The sequence below is a fragment of the Halichoerus grypus genome, chromosome 7 (assembly GCF_964656455.1).
Source record: "Halichoerus grypus chromosome 7, mHalGry1.hap1.1, whole genome shotgun sequence".
NCBI lineage: Eukaryota > Metazoa > Chordata > Mammalia > Carnivora > Phocidae > Halichoerus > Halichoerus grypus.
Window position 1 is genome coordinate 142,300,984 of NC_135718.1, and position 24,249 is coordinate 142,325,232.

The window sequence follows — 24,249 nt, forward strand, 5'->3', positions numbered from 1 at the left end:
AAAGATATCTGGTGCTCATGGATTGGAAGAATTAATATTGTTAAAATGGTTATACTACACAATCAGTTTACAGATTCAGTGCATTCCCTAATGGCATTTTTCACAGAACTAGAGCAAACAATTCTAAAATTTCTATGGAACTACAAAAACCCCAAATAGCCTAAGCAATCTTGAGAAGAACAAAACCAGAGGTATCATGATCCGATTTCAAACTGTACTACAAAGCTATAGTAATTAAAACAGTTTGGTATGGGCATAGAAACAGACATATATATCAGTGGAACAGAATAGAGAGCCCAGGAATGAACCCATGCATATATGTCCAAATAATTTACAACAAAGTAGGCAAGAATATACAATGGAGAAAGGACAGTCTCTTCAATAAATGGTGTTAAGAAAACTGGGATGAAACTGGAGCACTATCTTATACCATATACAAAAATTAATTCAAAATGGCTTAAAGACTTGAATGTAAGACCTGAAACCATAAAATTCCTAGAAGAAAACATAGGCAGTAACTCCTTGACATCAGTCTTAGGCGATGCTTTTTGGATTTGACTCCAAAGGGCAACACATTTGACTCCAGGGGCAACACAAGCAAAAATAGGTAAATGGGACGACCTCAAACCAAAGCTTCTGCACAGTAAAGAAAACTGTCAACAAAATGATAAGACAGCCTCCTGAATGGGATAATATATTGGCAAATCATGTATCCGATAAGGGGTAATGTCCAAAATATATAAAGAACTCAGACAACTCAATAACCAAAAACAAAACAAAATAAACCCAAAACAAAATAATCTGAATAAAAAGCAGGGAGAGAATGTTTATAGATATTTTTCCAAAGACACATGGAAAGATACTTGACATCATTAATCATCAGGGAAATGCATGTCAAAACCACGATGAAATATCACCTTGCACCTGTCAAAATGGCTATTAAAACTAATAGAAATAACAGGTATTGGTGAGGATGTGGAGAAAAGGAAACACTTATACACTATTGGTACAAATATAAATTGGTGAAACCACTGTGGAAAATTATATGGAGTTTGTATTAAATTAAAAATAGAACTATCTGCAGTTCTACTTCTGGGTATCTAAAGACAACAAAAACACTAATTTGAAAAGATGTATGCACCCCTATGTTCATTGCAGTTTATATACCATTCAGCCATAAAAAAGAATAAAATCTTGCTATTTGCACCAATATGGATGGTCTTTAGGGTATTATACTAATGTATCAAGTCAGACAGAAAGACAAATGCTGTATCCTTTCACTTATAAGTAGAATCCAAAAAACAAAGCAAACAAGTGAACAAAACAAAATAAAACCCAGACTCATAGATCCAGAGAGAACAAAGTGGTGGTTGTCAGAGCAAAGGGGTTTGGGGGGTAAAGAGGAGCAGTGGGCCAAATGGGCAAAGGGGATCAAGAGGTACAAACTTCAAGTTATAAGTAAATCATGGGGATGTAATGTAGAGCATGGAGAATGCCATCAATAATATTGCATTAACTTTGTACGATGACAGATAGGAACCGGACTTATTGGGGTGATCAGTTCGTAATGTATACAAATGTCAAATCACTATGCTGTACACCTGAAACTAATATAATACCGTATGCCAATTACATTTCAATAATAAAGAAGAAAAAAATAAGAAAAAGTGGTGTTTAAAATGAGAAGCAGTGAACACTACCTATAAAACTAGAGCATGAGTCGGCCTGGATAACTAGGAGTACGTGCACAGCTAAAAAAAACTTTGTCTTAACACTTTGGTCCCGGTATCTTTTTCTCCATGGCTCTCTTTATATGGCCTCATTACCTCATTGAATCTAAATACACTAACCTTCCATGTCTAGAAGTACTACTCATCATTTTCCCTTTTCTTTCTTCTCTATCTTCTTCTTTTAAGAAATTCAAGTTAAGTGTGAGACAATGGATTTAAAGTAGCTTGAGAATTTAAGAAGGTTCCCTTTCTCTGCATCCTTGCCAACACCTATTGTATCCTGTGTTGATTTTAGCCATTCTGACTGGTGCGAGGTGGTATCTCATTGTAGTTTTCATTTGTATTTCCCTGATGAGGAGCGATGTTGAGCATCTTTCCACATGTCTGTTGGCCATCTGCGTGTCTTCTTTGGAAAAATGTCTATTCATGTCTTCTGTCCATTGCATTATAGAGTAAATTATGCAAAAATAATTCAACTATTTAGGTCATCTTATCTTTTAGAGTATAAGGTAGTAAATGCCATAGACCATATTTTATACTTTTTGAAATCTCCTAAAGTGCCCTGCATGCAGTGTCATGCATGTAGGCGCTTTCCCTTCTCCAAATCCTGAACTTCAAATAGTAGCCCTCCCAACTGCCGCAGTCAATTTGTATTGCTCTTGTTTTCTTGCTCTGAATGCAACTCTCAGCTTCCTACCAAGACTACAAGCCCCTCAAAGCTAAGTATTTTACTAGTGTTGTTTGAGTCTACCTCTTTAATACTTGTTGGGCCTCAAATAAAATTCAATACTTGATTTTTGGTCAAGAGGGTAAGATCATATGTGACTCTTTTTCTGGCCCCTAACACAGTGCCCTTTCTATAATAAACACTAAAGAAACATGTGTTGTCTGATCCCTTTGCAAAAGAAATTTAATAATAAAAGTATAGTCCAACAAAAGTCAGAAATATCTGAAAGTTCACTATAGGTGCACTAAAAGAAATGTGACCTTTGTAAAGAAAATGGCCTGCTCTTTAGAGGCCATGTCAGATCAGATCTACCACCTCATCAGCATGTATGAATATGTATTGTTCCTTAGCCACCAACATACAGAAAAAAAAGAAAGAAGGGAAAGGGACTGAGAGAAAGAAGAGGGAGGGAGGGAGGGAAGGAAGGAAGGGAGTAATGGAGCTTTATTCCAAACAATGTTAACATGAAGTGGGGGTTCATGACTTCTTCCAGACACCAACTGTTTTGAGCTCTGAGCAGCCAGATGGTAGCCTGATCTTAAGGTTGGAATAAAAAATTGATGGGCTTTGATTTCCATGTACCTTTTAATCCGAGAGTCAGTAGAAGACTTTGCAGAAGATCTCACTGTGAAGAAAGGATCTGGATAGGAAAAAACAAACCAGAAAAGTCTGTTCTTTCTGACATGAGCAGTACCAGCAGGTCTATTGCTCTAAATATTTGGCAGCCACCACAAATGACAGTCAGATCCTCATGTTTATCACTGGAGACATTTGCTAAAGGACCATTCATGGCAAGAACTTGTATAGTGTGAAACTAAATAGGCGTATCCTCTGCCTTCGAAAAATTACTCTAGGACATTTTTTTAATTACATTCAAGAGGTATTTATTGTCTACTATGCCGGGCACTGTTCTGCAAGCTGGGGGTATCGTACAGATGAAAGTAAACCCAAATTCCTGATGTCACAGAGCTTACATTTTAGTGGGAGAGAGACCATAAAGAAGAAGTAAAATGTACAGTGGGTGAGAGCTGCTCAATAGTAAGACGTAAAGGGGAAGGGCTGGAATGGGGACGTAGGGGGTCAGGGAAGGTCGGCCTGACAATATGGATGCCCAGAGCCTACCGTCTAAGACCTTCCTGTGGAGATGACTGATTCCCGAATGGCGCTGAGCTTCTCTGGTCCACAAATAGGACAACAGAGAAAGTAAGAACAGCTAGGAATGGAGGGCAGCCCACCAGACAGCAGCACTGCGTGTTCGTGTCAGCCGGGGTGTTAGCCAGAGGAGCAAATGTCTGTGTCGGGCAGGCACTTAATTAGGATGGTGTCATAGAGGAAGTGAGCTTGGAGGAGCTCCTTGAAGTAGAGAAGGCTAATGTAATCTGACCACATTGTAGAGTTTCTCTGGAATAATAATTGTCTCGGGACAAACAGAGTGCTCTTTCCATGGAATACATTAGCTGAAACTCTTCAAAAGGCAGCAAAGTAAGTACATACTCACCAGCTCACCCTTTGCGGGTGGCCCAGGCCCTCACTGTCCCTGCCCCTCTTACTCCCTCCATGCGGCCCCACTCGGGGAAACTAAGCAGAACTCCTTCAGCCAGTCCTGGCTTCCTGGAGGGGACGAGCAGAAGTAAGGCGCAAATACCAGAGCCCCTAAGCCAGAGGCTAACAAATAATACCAGCAACTTGTTATGCCAGGTCCTCTCCGTTTTCGTTCTGCAAAGCCGGAAGGGACCACAAAGATTTCCCCCCTTTTACAGCAAAATAGGATCTCCATTCTAAGCTGGTACTAGCTGGGGGCCACTCCTGTTCCCTACTGCTGTGAGGCACATATGGTTGTGTGGCCAGGACCCCACAAATCATCCAGTGAGTTCATTTTTATTAGTAGCTTCTGCTTAATTAAGGAATGCACCATGCTCCATCAGTCAGCTTCTGTGCATTTGAGTCATCCCCAGTCACTCCACCACTAATAGATGTAGGTCTGCTGTAGGAAAAAGAAAAGATCTGGGGCATCCTGGCTCAGAAAGCCAGGAGGGTAACGTCTGACAGCTGGAGCAGTTCCTTTAAACAGGAGACCGTGACTACAGAGGCAGGTCGTGGGCGACACTCTGAGTGTCTTTACCCTTCAACTATGTGAATTTTGACACGTTGGACCAGACGCCTGTTAGATATACAGTGCTTGAATATATTTATATTAGATCCTCCATTGTATGCAGTAGAGTGAACCATAGTTTTCATTATTGAGAAAATGTTTTTTAATGCAAAGTATGTGGAATCCCATGAGGCAAAGTAGATGGACAAGAATGAGATTGGTATATATTTTTTCACACTTTGCCCCTATGTAGATGCCTTCTTCAAGATAAGGCGCTGAGTCAAAACTATTTTATAGCATCTTTTGACTGAGTTGGTTTCCAGAAGCTTCCCAAGTACAGTCCATCTTCATTATTCACGGATTCTTTATCTGTGAATTCGCCTACCTGCTAAAATCTATTTGTAACCCCCAAATCAGCTCTCTCACTCCCATTTGTGGACATGGTTGGAGTGGTGAAAAATTTGGGTTGCTCGGCGCTCACCTTCCCGGCTGGGGCAGAGCTGACTGGAGGGGGTGGTGTGGTGGGAGGAGGCCCCGCCCTGGGGCCAGTTGGCCCAGGGGGGTTGAAGTCCAGCTCTGGTACTTGTCGCTGCAACACCTCCATCAAGTACCTAACACTTCAGAACTTCCTTTTCCCTTTCGTAAAATAAAACAGAATCTGTCAGAATGAATTGTTTTTAGGATTTAAGATTATAAATTATGTGAGGTATGTATGTATATGTACATATTTCCGCTAGGAGCAGTGGTTCAGTATTTGCTCATTCAGTGTTTGTGATGACTTTATGGAACATAACTACCATAAACAATGAGAATTGACTGGAATATATTCCCCACGGGTAAAAGAGATATACAAACGTTTTCTTTTTATTTACAAAAAAAGAAGCCATATTGATAGGGAAATATTTATTGAAATTAATTTTATAAGAAAATGTAATTTAAAAATTGGCAAAAAAATATATGAACAGACACTGCCCCAAAGAAGATACAATGATGGCAAGGGAAAATAATAAAGCTGGCAGATGAAAATACGCTCAACATCATTTGTCATTAGATAAATGCAAATTAAAGCCACAGTGGGATACTGCTACATACCTCTTAGAAGTATTAGAACCATAAAGAGTGACAATACCAAATGCTGACAAGAATGAAGATCAACAGGAACTCATTCATTGCTGCTGGGAATGCAAAATTTCTTTTTTTGTGTGTATGATCCAGCAATCCCGTTCCCAGGTGAATTGAATTTATTTCCGAGTAAGTATATTTACCCAAGTGAGTGGAAAACATGTTTACACCCAAAACCTGTATGTGAATGCTTACTGTAGTTTTATTCATAATGATCAAAATCTGAAAATAACCAAGATGTCCTTCGACAAGTGAATGGACAGCACATCCATATAATGGAATACTACTCAGCAGTAAAAAAGATGTGTTAACTGATTCATGCAAGAACATGGAAGAATCTTGAATGTGTTTTGCCTAGGGAAAGAAGGCAAAACCAAAATGTTACAGAGTGTGTAATTAGGTGTAATTAGTTCTATTTATATGACATTATGGTAAAGGGAAAATTGTAGGGATGGGAGCAGATCAGTGGTTGCTGGGGAATGGGGGAAGAAGAGAGATTAAATATGAAGCAGCCACACAGGGGATCTTTAGGGTGATGGAACTCTTTTGTATTCTCTTTACTATGTTGGTGGATACATAACTATGAATTTGTTAAACCCACAGAACTGTATGTAACAAAGAGTAAGCCTTCCTGTGTGCAAGCTAAAAAAAAAAAAACCAAAATGTTGATGATCCCAGGATAGAATGAAGAGTGTACCTATTTTACTATAAGAGTATGGCACAATGAAAGCTTTAGAAGGGAAAGGAGCCAATGTAATTAACTTTGGAAAAATAGTGTTTTGTTTTTTGTTTTTTGTTTTTTATTTGAGAGAGAGAATGAGAGAGAGCATGAGAGGGGGGAGGGTCAGAGGGAGAAGCAGACTCCCTGCAGAGCAGGGAGCCCGATGCGGGACTCGATCCAGGGACTCCAGGATCATGACCTGAGCCGAAGGCAGTCGCTTAACCAACTGAGCCACCCAGGCGCCCTGGAAAAATAGTGTTTTGACTGGACACTGTAAAGATAAAGGGGAATAAAATAATAAACAAGGTACTCTGGTTGGTAATTTTTTTTTTCTCATAGGTGTATGCATTATCAGTTCTGGAATTAATCTACATGTATACTCGAGCTGAAAAAATCAGTAAATAAATTGGAGATAATGGGAGCCAGCTTTCTCAATGTTCGAGAAACAAGTTATAAATAAGCAGGCAGAAGGGAGGAGAGGTTAGAATAACGCCTGTGTGGTGGCTTAGAGTTGGAGATACAAGTATGATTTATGTTAACATAAATACAAATAGATAAATACAGCAATAGAGATATGTGTTTATACCTGGATCATTTTAGCCCCGTCTCCTGAGACAGCCTAGAAGCAATGATATGTCGGTAGCCACGAGCACGTCCAGTGCCCAGATCTTGGTTTTCAAACAGCGTTCTCAAACACCAGAAACCAGGTATCCTTGGAGAAATAGCTGATTCTAGGCTTGAGCCAAAGCAATACAGGATGGCTCTAGAGCATCTTGCAGGATTGTAGTATTCTAGTGACAAGAGTAAGGGAGGGATGGAAAAAAAGGTGGGGAGACCATGCCAAAAGAATATAGGATTCAACCTGAAAAAATCCCTAGGTGCCAAAACTAGAACGATTGGAGGAACGAAGTAATAATGGTAGCATTGGACTATAATCCAAAGAATAATACGTATACCTGAGTGCATGCTGATATAAGTATGTAAATGGGGAGAACAAACAAATCTTTGTTATAGAAGAATCTGGAATTCCCTTCCCCTGTGTCAGCCGGACTTAGTGACTCACTGCCAAAGAGTAGACTCTGCAAAGAGAAGCATAGTAACTTGATAGTGGAGAAGCCTGGCATATATGCCCCACCATAACCAAATAATCAAGATTAACATCACTTGTGATAAATTATATTGTTCCCATGTACTCCCTGATACCATGTGTACTTTACCTCTCTGTTATTCTTCCCCCCAAACTCATAAGCGCATTATAAAATAAAGGGCATTCTGTAAAGCTTCTGACCAGCAAGCACCCTTCTAAAGCGTCAAAGGTATGAAACAGAAAGAAGGACTAAGAAACCATCACAGATTAGAGGAGACAACAGAGACATAACAAATCAATGCAATGCGGGATCCTGAATTGGATCTTGGCATAGAAAAAGGGCATTAGTGGAAAAACTGGTGAATTCCAAATAGTCTGTAGCTTAGCGGTGTTATATCAGTGTTAACGTCTTAGTTTTCGCAAATGTAGTGCAATTATGTAAAACGTTACATTAGATGAAGCTGGGCAATCCGGGAACTTTCTGCACTATCTTGGTGACTGTTCTGAAATTCTAAAAAGTGTTCCAAAATAAAAAAATTAAAACAAATGAATACATATGTACATGTATAAGTAAACAAATTGTTTAAGATGTTATTACAAATAATTTATTTTTCCAAACACAACAGAGAAATGGTATTTTAATGCCATGAGGGCTAGAGGAGGGGGAAAAGGCTCAATATTGTTCCCTCTAATCTACAAATTCTATTGCGATTCTCTTCACTTGTTCTCCACTTTAGATATTATAGAGGAAGGAGAGAAGCAAGCATAAAGGAAGCTGAAGAATAGAGGAGAACAAGAAGAAATGACAAATGAGACTGTAAATACAATTAAAACTTTCAGAACTGTAAAAGCCACAGGTAACTAATTCTTCCCAACCGCTTGAGTATCAATATGGTTCAGAAAAATAGGAATAATGAAGATCAGCAAAACCAAGGGTGGTTCAGAAGCTGTCTGGAAACTAGCTCTGAGCTCTAAATTCAACAGCCCTGCTTTAGCTGTCTTTGACCTGCCTCCCAATTCCATTTATACACGGAATAATTACTGTACTTCTCTCCTGGAGCACGAAATACTTTAGATCACAATGGCTGCTTTTGTTTTGATTTGCTACTCTTTAATTACAAACCATCACGTTTAGATCTTTTCAGGGCAGAGCAATGCCGTGATAACACCACTTGTAGAAACAGCAAAAAATGTGATGGAAAATCTGCATTAAAAATGACAAAGGTATGTCCAGGGTTAAATTTTGGCTTCCGTACCTTTGGCAGCAGCACCAATGACAGCAAGGCCACTCAGTCCAATCTTCATCCATGCTGAGTGGCGCTAAGCCCTCTTCAAGGAATAGCAAGACTAAAAGCCTGTTAGGAAGACTGTTTTGTGAAGTCCAATACACAGTTCACTTGAGAGGAAAATCAAATTCTCTTTCAGTCCTTGAGCGGTGAAAAGGTGGCACACTAACCCCCTGCATTCTTCCAATAATGAGAAAAGTAAATCTAAGTAATACCTTCCAATGAATGAGGCTATATCGTCAAAACTACATAGGTCAACATTTCTCCCTGATGCTTTTTCACAGTCATTTTATCCCCTATGCATTTTATTATGATGATGGTTATTAAAGATCTCATGTGCTCCGTGGAAAGTGTGAAAAATAGCATTCAAACATTGAGTATGTATTTTTATAATATAAATAAGAGCGTCCTATTATTTTACGTATATTATTATATACATTCATTATTACAGTAAATACATGAAGGAAGTTTTAGACCAGCAGGGCATATCTCAGGCCATTTCCCCTCATTTATTCTGAGAGAGATTTTCTCCCTCAGGGACTGTATTAAGTTTTGTGACTTTTGGGGGAGAATATATAGGTGGCATGATGTAGCCTTAAGCTTCCTCCACTTGCCACTCTTGGTGAATTGAGTTGGATTATGTCATTTCCTCTGATGCCCTATAATGCAGCCTTAAGAATAATGACCCTGCAGTGCGGCTCTGCTGAAAATAGCTTTTCCAGTGCCAGAAAAAGATGATTCATACTTGGCATAGGAGCCATTTCTGGAAACTGCCAGAACAAAGGACAGAGGTAATTCACTAAGGGGCCCCATCGTCATCTAACTCAATTTGGATGGTACATTTAATGATGGTACATCACTAAATACAGACACGTCCATTGATATATTTACATATATACATATGTACTTATGTCATGTACCCATCTGTTTTGTATGTATGTATTTATACTACAGATGTGTTTATGCATACACATACGTATGTTTTTATTTAAGGGCAGGGACATATCAGGTTGTACGCTACAGTTATTTGTCATTCCTTAATTTTAATCATGTGGTCTGAGATCATTTGAACAACAAGAACCTGAAAACAAGAGCTTGGTTGAAATTGCAACCCTGCCACCATATGTATTCTTGTTCCCAGAAGTTACTAAAACCTTGGGGCGCCTGGGCGACTCAGTCGGTTAAGCATCTGACTTCTCTGCTCAGGTCATGATCTCAGGGTGGTACAAACAAGCCCTGCGTCGGGCTCCTCACTCAGCACACAGTCTGCTTGCCCCTCTGCCTCTACTCCTAGCTCTCCATTCCCTCTCTCAAATAAATAAATAAATAAATAAATAAATAAATAAATAAATAAATAAAATCTTAAAAAAAAAAAAGGCATGCATGGTCATCTTTCCCACTTGTGCAGCCTGCCACCAGATTTCAATAAGCTCTGGCCATTTGAGTTATCAGTACTTCCAGTGGCGGGACTTCCCACCGCTTCCTGGAGAAGACTGTATCCTCAGAGGCTAGAGGGAATTTATCTCCCCATTCCTACAGAATACCTTGTATACCTCATTGACCACCCGGTTATGATATTCCTCCTTGGCTATGTGTCAGACTGCACATTTATTTTTCTTAATCTTTTCTCAAAAATCAATTCTCTGAGTCCCTTAATCATTTTTATTGATCTCTGTTGAGTTTTCTCTAATATGATGGCACCTCTCTGCTCCTGAACTACTTTACTCATCTTTACCATTCAACATTCAACTTCGGCTGGGTACCACATAGTATATAGCATGGAGGGTACCAGCTGAAAGTTTGTCTCACAAAACATCCACTTCCCACCATTGTGTGAACCTCAAAAATACATTCTATGTACTGGAAACCTAACAACTTGCTGTTTGACCATGTATGGGATCTTGTGGGTTTTTTTTTTTTCTAAATCCGATTCTGCTACGAACATGGCTTCCCATTACTAAGTAGTTAGTGCATTTTCCAGCTCACAACTCTCTAAATGTGTCAAATCCAAGTCTAACTTTCCATCTGTAATTTTACTTCCCATCTCTTTACTAAACTGCATTGCATGTCAGCTGAAATTTTTTAAACTGCATTAGAAGGGGAATAAAATGCAGATTTATTTTCCAATTAAAACTTCCCTGTTTTGCAAAGATAATAAGTTAGTTGTGCATGCAAAGAATTCATCTGAGAAGTAGCAAAGAATACCTGGGAAGTAACACAAGAATCCCAGATTCATTGTTAGGTCACTGGGTTCCAGGATCTGGGGAAGGCCGGGCAGCTTAAAATATAAGCTCCACCAAAGGGATGGGATTGATGATAGGCTGTACATGATGATAATTGCTACCATTTTGTGAGTGTTTACAAGGTGAATGCTGCTATTCTAAGATTTTTTTTCACACAATTTAAACTTAAAGCAAGTATTTGTGAGAAACACAATTATTACGGCCATTTTTTTAAGATTATTTATGTATTTGGCAGAGAGAGGGAGAGAGAGCACAAGCAGGGGGAGTGGCAGAGGGAGAAGCAGGCTCCCCACTGAGCAAGGAGCCCAATGCGCGACTCGATCCCAGGACCCCGGGATCATGACCTGAGCTGAAGGCAGAAGCTCAACTGACTGAGCCATCCAGGTGCCCCTATTATGGCCATTTTTATAGATACAGAAACTAAGGTACAGAAACACAGAAGGTGCTGAAAGTCAGTCTGATTGGCTACCAAGTCTGCAAGTGTGGAATTCAAACTCAGGCAATCTGCTTAAGGACCTGCAGATCTATTCACTTTTCAGCATCACAAATAAGCCCCCAGCTAAAAAGTATAAGCAGACCCAGGTAGAGGATATATATTTCCGGTATCCCAGCCTTGGTTATCAAGACTTCTTGTGAGAAACTTTATTTGAGAGTCAAGTTGCCAACAACGTTATGTCAACTAAGGATTGTTCAGGGAGGTAGACAATTCTGGCTATAAAACTCTGCTAATTACATGTGGTGTATTTTTTTTTTTTAAGTTTTCTTTGGTTAACTTTTTTTATTAGTGAACAACAGCAACCAAAGTTTAGTGCTCTATGGAGGCCTCTTTAAAAATTCTTTGTCTGTGGGGTCATTGGGTGAAAAGGAGGCATTAAGGAGGGCGCGTGATGTGATGAGCACTGAGTGTTATATGAAACTGATAAATTATTGAACACTACATCTGAAACTAATGATGTACTATAAGTTGGCTAATTGAATTTAAATATATAAAAAAATAAAAATAAAAATTCTTTACCTGGATATTGACAAATTGACTCTCTTTCAAAGGAATATTCTCAAGACGACCCTAGACCGTAAAATCTTTGTGAACTTTGCTTCATATATGTGCATCAATTTCTTCACCAGTTGTTTGTACAAATCAAGCGAGAAGGAAGGACAAAAATTTACCGGGAAAGGATTCATTCAGAAGGAGAGGCACTTGATCATTGGTTCTTCTCCATCTGCCGTGTCGCTTTGGCCTTCACTGGGAAAGCGAGAGCCAGTCTCCATCCCCAGATTCGGCTCAGCTAAAAGAAAATCCACATTCATCAAATCTCTCCATTTGGATCACTTATTATGTTAAAGTGAAAAGTAGTATTTCAAGGAGATTCAATTTATGTTCCAAGGGACATAAGAACCATTCTTAAAATATGAATGATTCTCACAGTGAATTATTAGTGGCAACCTCTGGTCAAGTCTTTTAGAACTGTTCCAAGGAACTAAAGATGAATTTCCCATTTCTCATTCCCAGAGTTTAGAAGCCTACAAGAATGAGTTTTTTTAATCTCTGACTTACTGCCTGTTACTAAGTGATTCTGGCTGTGTCAATAAATTTGTTCACAGCTCTAATTGTGTTAATGAATTGAACATAATTAAACTTACAACATGTCATGAGTTTCTTCTGGCAGAACTCCGTAGATTTTTCAAAAGAAGAGCTCTGTGGGAAAACAAATAAACGTACTGCACAACTTCTGCCATCATCATAAAGTAATCTCGGAGCAAAGATTGAAATAAGGGATTCTGAAATTGACTTTTTAAAGAATTTTCCTCTTCGAAGTTTTATTCAGTTTGCAATGAGTGTGACCTGTCCTTTGATTAAATGCACTAGGTTGTAAGCTCCTTTAGGACGGAGGTATATATTATTTTATCTTTTCCCCCAATACTTAGTAGAGGGCATGTTACGTAAACATGGATGGGGAGTGGATATGGCCACGTGAACAAAGCCACTCTCAAAAATTCCATGTGGGCGCTCACATGGGGCAGGGGGGGATAGGGAACTTACCATTTATTTGGTCATCTATGTGCTGGTCACCAGGCTCGGCGGTCTCACATACAAAATTGTATTTAATCCTCACAAAACCCACTGAGGCGATACAACTGTCCCCACTTTACATGTGAGGAAGTTAAAGCTCCAAGAGGTCGAGTAATCTGAGCTCAGACTTAGATGTGAAGCTTGAGAATTAATCCTTTTCTGTCTGGCTCTAATACTTCCGGTCCTTCATGACCCCAAACTGTCCTTAGGCATTATGTATGGGGCAGGCGTGCTTGTAGGGTGACTGGGTGGCCAAAATGCACTGTGGAAGTTATCAAGAGTTCTTTGCTTAACTTTGTTTCGATGACTTGTTCTTTCCTAAATCATTCTTTAGAAAATAAAATTAGTTGGCAATTAATTAAGACGTGTTTGCAACTTTTCTCAAGATATTTTATTTACATCTTGTCTTCAAAGTTAAGGGTAATATTTCTTTTCTGTCTGCCGCCGTGCAAGGCCTGGGTCTTACACACACTAAGAATCTCGTACATGCAGATGTTTCATTTGAATTATTGTTTTTGTGATACTTCTGCCAAAAAACACTGCTTGTAACTTACAAGACTTTAGAACTTGTTTGACAAATAAGGGAAAAGAGTCAAGACCTCGATAATATTTGTTATTTATGGGTCTGATAAAAGGGAAAAAGCCCCAAACCTCTGGTTTAGTCATAAGGTTTATATTCACTTAAATTTTGCAAAAACCATTCACAAAAAAATGTCATGACATTATTAGAGTTTTAGATATTTTCCTAAGGGTGAAAATCTTCAGAGACAGGGAGACAAGAAGGAGAAGAAAAGAAGCAAAGGACCCAGAGAAATCATAATAATCTTAATGTTTATATACAGTTTATAAATTCCTCCAATACTATCTTATTCCAGCCTCGTAAGAGAAGCCCCATGAAGAGGGCACGGCAGTTACCATTATCCGCATTTCATAGATGCAGAAAAAGAATAATTTAACGTTATACTTAAAATGCACAAGCCAAGATAGGCTGAGTTTATGCACTCCCCTCTGTACCTGTCACCCTCTGGAAGTGAGTTTGCCTTGGCTCATCTGCTGAGAAAGTGCTGTGAGTTCCAAGGAGTCCAGGACCACGGGACGGGAAGGCATGAGGCAGACAGTGCGGCCAAGTTTCTCTAGCAGACACACACACACACACACACAGCCCGCAGAAAGGTCGGGCAGATTGGAAAGAGCTTGGGGACATCTGTGCATTGGGAGAGGCTAAAAGAACGAGAATGTAAAATGCATCATTGAGGGTAGATCAGATGGCAAAACAGCTTAATTTGTCTAAGGAGCCAAGAGAAATGATACAAGTTACACAAGTAATCAGTAGCCTTCAGATAACCAAGTGAATACTGCTGAACCCAAATCTCTAGCATATTTCATTGTCTCAGAAGGTTACCTTTTGCATAAACACAAATGACACTTTTTACCACTGTTTCAAAAAAAAAAAAATAAGTATTACATTTGGAAGGCCTGTAAACCACATTGCCTCTTAATTGATTTTTCAGGCATACCTTTTTATATGAAGTACAGTCAATTCTCATTATATGTGGATTCTGTATTTGCGAATTTATTGACTTTCTAAAATTTATTTGGAACCCCCAAATCAATTCTTGTGGTGCTTTTGTGATCATCTGAGGACATGGGCAGAGTGGTGAAAAATTTGTGTCACCTGGGGTTGGACAAAGTGACGTTCTGCTTTCTTGTGTCAGCGTCCATGTACTATAAACAAGTGTTCTTTTCACGGTCTGTTTAATGGCAACTTTTTCACAATTTTGTGCTTTTTCTTGGTGATTTTGCTGTTTGAAGTGGATCCCGAGTGCCATGCTCTACCACTCTCTAGCCTTCCTAAGTACAAGAAGGCTGTGGTGTTCCTTACAGAAAAAATGCATGTGTTCCATCAGCTCCATTGAGGCATGAGTTAAGGTGCTACTGGCCATGAGTTCAATGCTAATGCATCAACAATATTAAATAAGGTGTCTTTAAACAGAACACACATAAAACAAGATTATGGTTGATCAGTTGATGAAAATGTTGTGACCAGAGGCTTGCAGGAACCTCACCCTGTATTTCCCCTAGAAGCGAAGGCTCCAGTTTACTACCTCAGTGTTCTCCGCCACTTTATAGAACACGACTCCTGCAAATAACGAGAATCAACTGTGTGTTTTAAGGGTTAGTCCAATGAGGATCTAGCTTGACTGTTGACTATGAATGGTGCCATCAGACTGAATAGACTCTCAATAAATGTTCTAGTGAATGAATAAATGAAGCCAAAGGATTTGCACTGTGTGGCTTGGTAAAGATGTTAGCTAGAACCTATGTCAACTGGTTACTTAAACAAACTACATGGGGAAAATGGGGGGGGGGGGCAGGATAGCAAAAAATGGTCTGACACGGACTCCCAGAGAAAAAAATGGCAGGATAAGTACCCATTTGGCACTACCACAGCAGTTTAGGAGAGACACGGAGGTTCAGAGAACATGGAGGTTCAGGAAAGATCCTCAAAAACAAAACAAACAAAGACAGACCTGTGACTCTCAGGGTGGAAAACTAGCAAAGCACCTCTTACTTTGGCCTGCCCATGAGAGAGGGGGCTGAAAATGCAACCACCAAAGAGAAACTAGCAGTAGCTTCTAATACCTTACGGAAGCAGTCTGAACCTTAACACCAGGCAGGTGGCCAACGAGTCTTTTATGGGAGGTAAGTGGTGATTGGCTGTCGGAATCATTGTAGCAGACAGAATAATGGCCCTTGAAAGCTGTCCATGTCCTAATCCCCAGAACCCATGACTATGTTACATTACATGGCAAAAGGAAATTCAGGTTGCCAATGGAACTGAGGTTGCTAATCAACTAACCTTAAAAGTCAGAGATGATCCTGGATGACCTGGATTCTCTGGGTGGGCCCAATGTTATCACCATGGTCCTTACAAGTGGAAGCTGGAGGCAGACGAGTCAGCGTCAGCGCAAAGTGATGTGAGCAATGAGACCCTCCTTTCCATTGCTGCATGGAAGAAGGAAAGGAGTCATGGCCAGGGGATGAGGGTACCTTAGGAGGAGACAGATTCTCCCCCTGGAGCCTCCAGAAAGGAATGCAGCCCTGCCAACGCCTTGGTTTTAGCCCAGTGAGACCTATTTTAGGCTTCTGACTTTGAGAACTGTGAGATAGTATGTGTTGTGTGAAACCACACAGTAGTGTGTCTCTAGTAACGTGTTACGGCAGCAGTAGGAAATGATTCCTCTATTTGTGTGGTGCTTCTAGCTTTTTCAGATACTTTCATCCATGTAACCGTGCATGATCTTTATCATCTCTGGATAAGACAGAGACTGTAGGGCTTCCCAAACTCAGAAGCTTGTGGCTACTTAGAAGTTGGACTGGAACCAAGTCTAGACCTTATTTGCCTCTGTGAGAGCATTCCTTTAGTTCATACTTAGGAAATCCTAGAATCTTCTGGGATCACACCCAGATCTTTGGGGACCTTGGAGGTCCCTTGCATAATCTGAGAGATCTTTCTCAGGCCAGCGAAATAAGCAGGAAATCAAAACCTTGCACAGCAGTTAACTTCGAGCTAGCACCATCCCGGGGGGGTTGCTTGATCAGGGCGGTAGGCAGAATTTTGCTCCCTGTGACCTTCACCCTCTGGTGTTATGCCCATGAATATATTATGTTGCATGGGAAAAGGAACTGTGTGGTTGTGGTTGATGTTACTATCAGGGACCTTAAGAGAGGGAGATTATCCTGGATTATCCTGGCCAGCCCAGTGTAGTTATGTGAGCCCTTAACACGGGGCTTTTTCCATCCTGAGAGCAGAAGATGGGGAGGACACGTGGAGACTGAGAAGGACATGAATGTGCCAGTACCCGATGCCCTTGGAGGACGATCTGAGCCCCAGGTGAGAACTGCAGCCCCGACAGATACCTCAACTTTCACCCAGTGAGACGTAAGCAAAGAATCCAAATGAGCCACACTGTGTGCAGACTTCTGACCTACAGAACTGTGACATCATAATAAATGTGTGTTATTTTAAGCCATTAAATTGGTGATCATTTGTTATGACAGAAATAGCAAACTAATACAATAGGAAATGCACAATAAAAGAGACAGAAATAAAGGGACATTATTCAAAAAAGGGTTAGACTCACATTTGTAACCAAGGGATCAGGAAGGATTCTGGATATGAGAGGATGAAATGGGACCCTCCAAGAGTAGATTTCAAAAATACAGTTGGGCAAGTGAGGGTGGGGTGCAGAGAAATCTCCGGAGAAGGGAGCGGCTGGGGTAAAGGCAGCGGCAGGAGGAGCCCAGGATCTATCTGGGGGCCGGCAAATGCTCTAAACATACGCAGGGCCACATTCTCCTCATCTGCATTCTGGAGGAGGATTCTGGTACGGGCTAACCCAAGGGTGAGGATCCAGAACACGAATTCCAGCCTGGATGTCAATCCAGTCTCAAGACCTCCAGCTCAGACAAAAGATCAATTCCAGTTTGGGCTTATTCCAGATTAACCTCTCTCTGTGTGTGAAGGTCCCAGGACTGATAAATGAACCCTTACCCTGGGGCTGGTGGTCAGATGGGAGGGAGTCGGGGGGTTGGCAGCAGCGGATGCCAGGGGCGCTGACTGCCCACCTTTCATCTTAGTAAATAATCTTCAGCCCACCCATTCACTCTTAACCGTTCTGTTGTCCTCCAAAGTCCACTGGGGTATACAATTAATAAAATGAGCATGTTCTACTTGCGCAGAATGAGTTAGGGGCCTTGCAGCCGTGAGTGAATGGCAATTTGTTAAGCCTACAGGAAAGGGACAGCTTCGATGATACAGGTCAATGCCAAGCAGTGGAAATGGTGACTCGCTGGGTGTTTCTGATGCCCAGTCATCGGCAGTGGCTGCAGGACCAGTGACCTCCTTGAGGTGACGAACGACTAACTGATACCAGTTGACTGATGGGTAACTTCCCACACAAGCCTGTTTCATCACGTGGGAAGACATGAGCTCCTAGGGTCAGAGAATGTGCCCCTGAGACTTCTCCACCACCTCCTTCCTCTACGGTCACATGGGTGCTTGATGGATGTTTTCTGCTGGTGGGGAGGAAAAATAAGACAATGGTTTCTGCGTGGAAGTCACATCCAGCAAATTGCCGGAGCTCCTCCAGTGAGTTCAGTCTTCAAAACCACATATTTGCCCACCATTCACTAACACGTGCCTATAGAACACTAGAACGGATTTTTAGCATCTTCTCATTGGTATAAAAGATAGAATTAAGTGGGAGTCTCAAACTTGTACTTTCAAAGATCTGGCAAGAGGGGTGGGGATGGAAAGAAGTATCCAGCAGAGGCAGGAGCAGGGAAGCTCCATGTATATTGGGGACCAGCAAATGTCCTCAGAGAATGACACCTGATCCCATTAGAAAGGAATAACAGTTTTTTCAATATTTAATTTTTGATGCAATTGCCCCGAGTTTCTCTGGCTCGAACTCAGGAAGGCAGAGTGAAAGACGCCAGCCCTGTCTGTGGAGTCAGGCGGACGCGAGCTTGGGTGCTGCCTCCACCAGGATGCCGGGAGGACTCCGGGAGCGCCTATGTGTGAGGCTGCTTGCGGTGTGCTCTTCAAACACGCCTGCGGACTGGGTCTCTACGTTCTGCAGTTCCTCCTCTGCTGTCTTTGAGAGCCTTGGGGGACAACTGGGACAGGTGCCCTGTCATGGTAAATAGCGTAGGCTTTTTTTGCTCCTTGGGGGAGGAGGTTACAGCAGGGAAAATTCTGCCAAGTGGCCAGCAGCCTGAAAATGTGCCCAATTTGTGGACATTATTTCACTTGTGTCTACTCCAAGGGAAGTTTCTTTCTGTGCAAATGAGAGTCAGTCTGTCACCTTCGCTCAGGCATCCTGGGCTCCCCGTCCTGTCCGTCACACATATGGTGCCTGGCAGGGTGCTCCTCCACTCCAAGGCCCTTTCTGGGGAGCATCTGCTAACCCTGCCAGCCTGATGCCTTCCAACCTCAGCATGACCTTTTCCCAGGTTTCTTGCTGAATCCACCAATTAGCTCGAATCGTGTCTGACTGCTTTGAACTATGTCTTGTTAAAACATGGGTGGAGGGGGACCTGGTGAAGTCCAAAAGTCACTCCAAGAGAACCAAGCCTCCTCATGCAGCCCTGACGCCAGGATCTCTCCCTTCCACTTAGTGTACTTCGAGGTCTTAGCACTCAAGTCGTCGGTCTGACTTCTGGAAGGATCTTGGTAGGGATTTTGAGCAACGCCGTCTTGAAGCATTCCTCATGACATTTCCTCCAGGATCTTTCTACAACCGAAAAGCTAAACTGTGTGATTTTTTGAAAAAAAAAAAATAATAATAATAACTGACTCTGTGGTCAAGTAATCAATGATATATCACAGATTAGCTTTTCCTCAGCAGCTGCACCTCAGCTCATAGGATTCCTGTGACAGTCCCAAAACCTGTGCCTCAGACTGAAGTTTCAGTGGCTCTGTGTGGTTGCCAATCAGACTGGAGACAATATATAGGGTTCCTTGCCCTTTCCCAAGGAAGGTCACCCTCGGGGTCCCCTGCACTTTTGCAAGCCAGGTGGAGGCAGGGAACAGTGATGTCCTGTCATTCTTGGAAAATCTATCTAGTGACCTGGCGTTTTGCCTTCTTTTGGAGTTGTTGTCTTGCCCTGATTCCAAATACTTATTTTACTTCCTAAGATTCTGTTGAGGGAAGTGCACAAGCTAAATGGGAAACTTCACATTCAGGAAGCCAATAAAAACATGCTTTATATAATACACGAAAGACTTCCGTAAATTCCAACGTGGCCCTTTGGAGGTGGTTTATTTTTTATAAGGGAAGTATTTCCATCAGTAGATCACCTTTCTCTACTACTGATGTTTATTCTTGCATTTGGGAACTATTCTGGCTTGTTAAACAGAGGAAGCGCAGGCAGGATGTGCCCAGTAAATCTACCGGTCAGTTCCTCATGCAAACTCCTGAAACTTCTACCAGTGAAAACTTCCACCAACACAGCACAAACCAAACCTACATTTTTTAAGGGGATGTCTGCCTTAATGATTTGCAAATTGCTTTGATATCACAGGTGACATCAGTAAGGGGAGGAAGCAAATATATATATATTTAAATATATGTCTTTAAACCAAGGTTTTCTGTATATTTAAACAATTTCTTCTGCCCAAAAGGATTATTTTAGGTTTCCACACTCAGAGTAATTAGTGCATATGGTCCAGCTGTGAAGAAATAGCCGAGGACTCCTAACTTATTATTAATTAGGCTCATTAAAATGCAAGTAAGAGAACGTTGCCTAAGTAAACAATACCTTATGTCAAAAAGTCATTACTTGACAAGAGCTAGTCTTCCTAACTAAAGTCATTACTGATATTTTGTGGAGGGTTTTTTTTAAGGCACTGTGGGTGCCAGTTAACTACTTTTGACTGACATCAAGGACAGACGCGCAGAGCTGGAAGGAACCAGTGGGTACAGCCCAGCAATTCTTTTCACATCATTTCAAAATACGTCTGGGGGAGGTTAAAGGTTGACAGCCCAATGACAGGCCTTCTTCAACTGCCGTGGTGTCCCAGCAGGAGCGTGTCAGGAAAATTTTCTCGGCCCCTCTGAATTTCTTACATGTTCACATTTCTTTTCCTATCTCCTAAGTAGGGAGGGATTGGCAGCTTTGTGACAAACACCTGGGAAAGTGAAATGTGCATTATCCCTGTTAGGAACCAGGGGGGTGGGGAGGGGAAAAGACACCTGAGCTCAAGCAGGAAGGCTCCCCTGGTATTTTGCCAAATCAGAGGGGAGATCAGGCTAGACTAGTCCAGAGGGACACTGAGCAGTGGCCCTATGTCCTGTATTTTGGGGGACTTTTCCAAGGGAGTGTATAGGTTAGCCGTGGTCTGCCCCACTGGAAACACGGCTCCACAGCGTGGTGGCTCAGGAATTAGCTCAGCCAACTTGGGGGAAAGCCTTCCTGGTCTGATGAGTTCGAGAACACGGGCTACACAGGATTTGAAGAATGAACACCGGGCTTCCATCCTTGGGTTCTGGAGAGCGCCCAGCTTCAGGATCAGTGCTATAGTCAGGATCTTTGAAGGTCTTAGGTATTATTATTCCCCAGGTATAATCTTATCTCCGGGGTTCTTTGTTTGAAAGCAACAGAGGTAGCAGTCCACATGCCAGCTGACTTCTAGAGTTCTAGAAAGGTTTCCCTGTCTTTAAAAGTCCATGCACGTGTCAGTATAAATCACTACAGGGATGCAGGCTCTGGTCTAAATGGATCAAAAGAGGCTATTGACAGATGCTGAAATGAGTGTCTACCTTTAACACCGGGTCAATTGATAAGTGTCTGACCTAGACTTTTGACTGACATGAAGAGCTGTCAAGAAGAAATCGTCTATTCCGGTGATGACAGTGAGGCAGGAGCAGAAGAGAGAGAGGAAGGGAAGCCCGGGGAAGGGCCTCACTCCCCGGTGAACACATTTGTGTCCCCCCAGGGGCACCCCGGGCAACGACATGTTTGATGATAACATTCGGCACTCGTGCTGGATAAAAGGTTGGAGGAGTCCAGTTAAATATGGGAGTTCTATGAATGAAACTTGGAAGCAGTTAGTCTGTCTCAATCAAATAGAACATGATCAGTAATATTATTTTTAATTCCTATTTCAAAATGATCAGAAGGAAAACATTGAATGTAAAGCAAAATTTTCCCATGCTGTCATATGGAAAAGTATGCAACTTTGAACAGAAATCTGCGCTAGCATGTTAGAGAGGTCCAGAAGCATCCTAATCTGTGCTTGTCCTAGCTCAGCATTCAGGCATATGACTTCTCCCGGGGGTGCGGGGTGGGGGGGGATGTTGTTAAGTATATCATATTTTTGCAATATCACTTATTCTATATTTTAATCCAAATAATGTCTGCAAAGTTATTTCCTTTAGGTGACGTCATATGTCCAGAAGCTGTAATTTTCAAGTTCAGCTTTTCACTTTTGAGTTGTGCCGCCCTGTCCTGCAGACAGGAGGATTCAGTTGTTAAATCACAATGCAACCCACACCCAGATGGTGCTTTGCTTGGTCGCTCTTGCCACTGCTCCACAGAGATGCCTCTTCCCCAGCCAGACAGGTCAGTGTCATCCCAGCTCCTTTACAGATGGGGGGTGGGGTGGGGAGACAGCGGCTCAGAGGGGTTAAGTGACCAACCCAAGTACACTCACGTACTTGCTTCTTCATATAATTGGAATTAAAGGAACAATAAAAAAGAGGAGTGTTTTGGAAAGAAGGTTACCATTTGAAGCTATTTATTAAGACTCTACTCAAAAATAAACAACAAAAATTAAAAAATTTAAAAAATTTAAAAAATTAAAAAAACAATGTAGGTTCCACTCCTAAGAAAAAGATTCTACTCAAGAAGATTCTGAAAGGCTCTGTCCTACTGTGGTTTTCACCTAAGAGACAGGATCAAAGAGGGTTGGATGTTTACATGCTTAATTTTGATGATACTGAGGACAAGGATTGTGATGGTGGAGCTACTCTCAACATTGTATTTAGCTGATGCGCGGCACCAATGAACCAGTGAAATATTTACTTTCCTAATATGATACTACCAGCTGATTGACAGTTCCTTACAGACATTTTATAGATTCTATAGAATCCTATGTATTTAATATCTTCAGGATACTGAGAGAATAAGAGCATCATATGGATGAATTATTTTTTTATAAATGAAATATTGCCTTTAATAGGTTACCTTCCACTACCACTTGTGTTTATTCTTCAACCTGAGGACTCCACTTGTAAAGAATACCTAAAACAGTGCTTTGGTGCCATCTTCCCAGGTATCACATACTTCAATCGGTGTGTTCACTATCAATGAACATCTACTGAACATTTGGATTTTCAGGCAATGGTTAGGTGCTAGAAATACAAAGATGAGTAGGATGTGATTCCTAAACTCAAAACCCTTGGAGTCTAGATTAAATGCCATGACCTGTATAACGCTAACACGATAAAGTATTATTGCTGTTGTGGCAGACTTATGTGCAGAACTGGAAATGGGTCATAGGTTACTCAAAAGAGAAAGTCCTATCTGGGACAGCAAGTTGGGAAATATGGTACAGATGGGTTTTAAAAGTGAATCTGAGGGGGGTGGGGTGGGAGGGATGGGGTGACTGGGTGATGAACACTGGGGAGGGTATGTGTTCTGGTAAGCGCTGTGAATTGTGCAGGACTGTTGAATCTCAGATCTGTACCTCTGAAACAAATAATGCAATATATGTTAAGAAAGAAAAAAAGAAGAAGAAGAATGTAGCAGGAGGGGAAGAATGAAGGAGGGGAAATCGGAGGGGGAGAAGAACCATGAGAGACGATGGACTCTGAAAAACAAACTGAGGGTTCTAGAGGGGAGGGGGTTGGGAGGATGGGTTAGCCTGGTGATGGGTATTGAGGAGGGCACGTTCTGCATGGAGCACTGGGTGTTATGCACAAACAATGAATCATGGAACACTATATCTAAAACTAATGATGTAATGTATGGGGATTAACATAACAATAAAAAAATTAAAAAAAAAAAAAAGTGAATCTGAAAAGATGGAAGATGCTGACCAATTGGACAGGGATGAAGTTAAGGGGGATGGAAGGGCATGCCTAAAAGAAGGGGAAGGTAGAGCAAAGAGTCGTCAGTATGAAATGGGTAGGTTTGTTTGGAGCACTACCAGCAGTGTGGCTTGGCTGTCCTACTCTAGATTGTGAGGCTGGACAAAGCAAGAGTTGCAGACAGAGGTGGGAAAGTGGACATTGGTTTCTTTTTGGTCATCTTGCATTTACTCACCATTTTGGTCATCATAGCCCTTTATTTTTCATGTGGGGATCCATTTGTGCCATTTTCTCTCAATCTGTGTGGTTCCAGAGACTGCTTCCACTACAGCTCCAAGATGGCATATGACTCAAGTCTAGACAAATCAGAGTACTTGGTAACCAAGTGATTGGCTCAGGGATGGGCACATGCCCCATCAGAACCAATAAGGTGTCACAGGATACCAAGAGTCAGAGATGGTTATTCTTTCCTTGGTCTTGAAGTTGCAACAACATGAGGCAGGTGCTGCCGTAGCCTTCTTACTACCATGACAGGAGAATCCAGCTACCAAAGCGACCAACCCAGAGGAATG

General features: G+C 41.5%; 1 protein-coding gene across 1 annotated transcript in view; it reads left to right on the forward strand.

Annotated features, from left to right (window-relative positions):
• Positions 1-8,699, forward strand: part of SPATA17 (spermatogenesis associated 17) — a 204,380-nt gene extending 195,681 nt beyond the window's left edge. Inside the window, exon 10 of the mRNA XM_078078373.1 lies at positions 8,217-8,699. Coding sequence (XP_077934499.1) covers positions 8,217-8,248 — 32 coding nt within the window. The 3' untranslated portion in view covers positions 8,249-8,699. The remainder of the gene's footprint in view (positions 1-8,216) is intronic.
• The last annotated feature ends 15,550 nt before the right edge of the window (positions 8,700-24,249 follow it).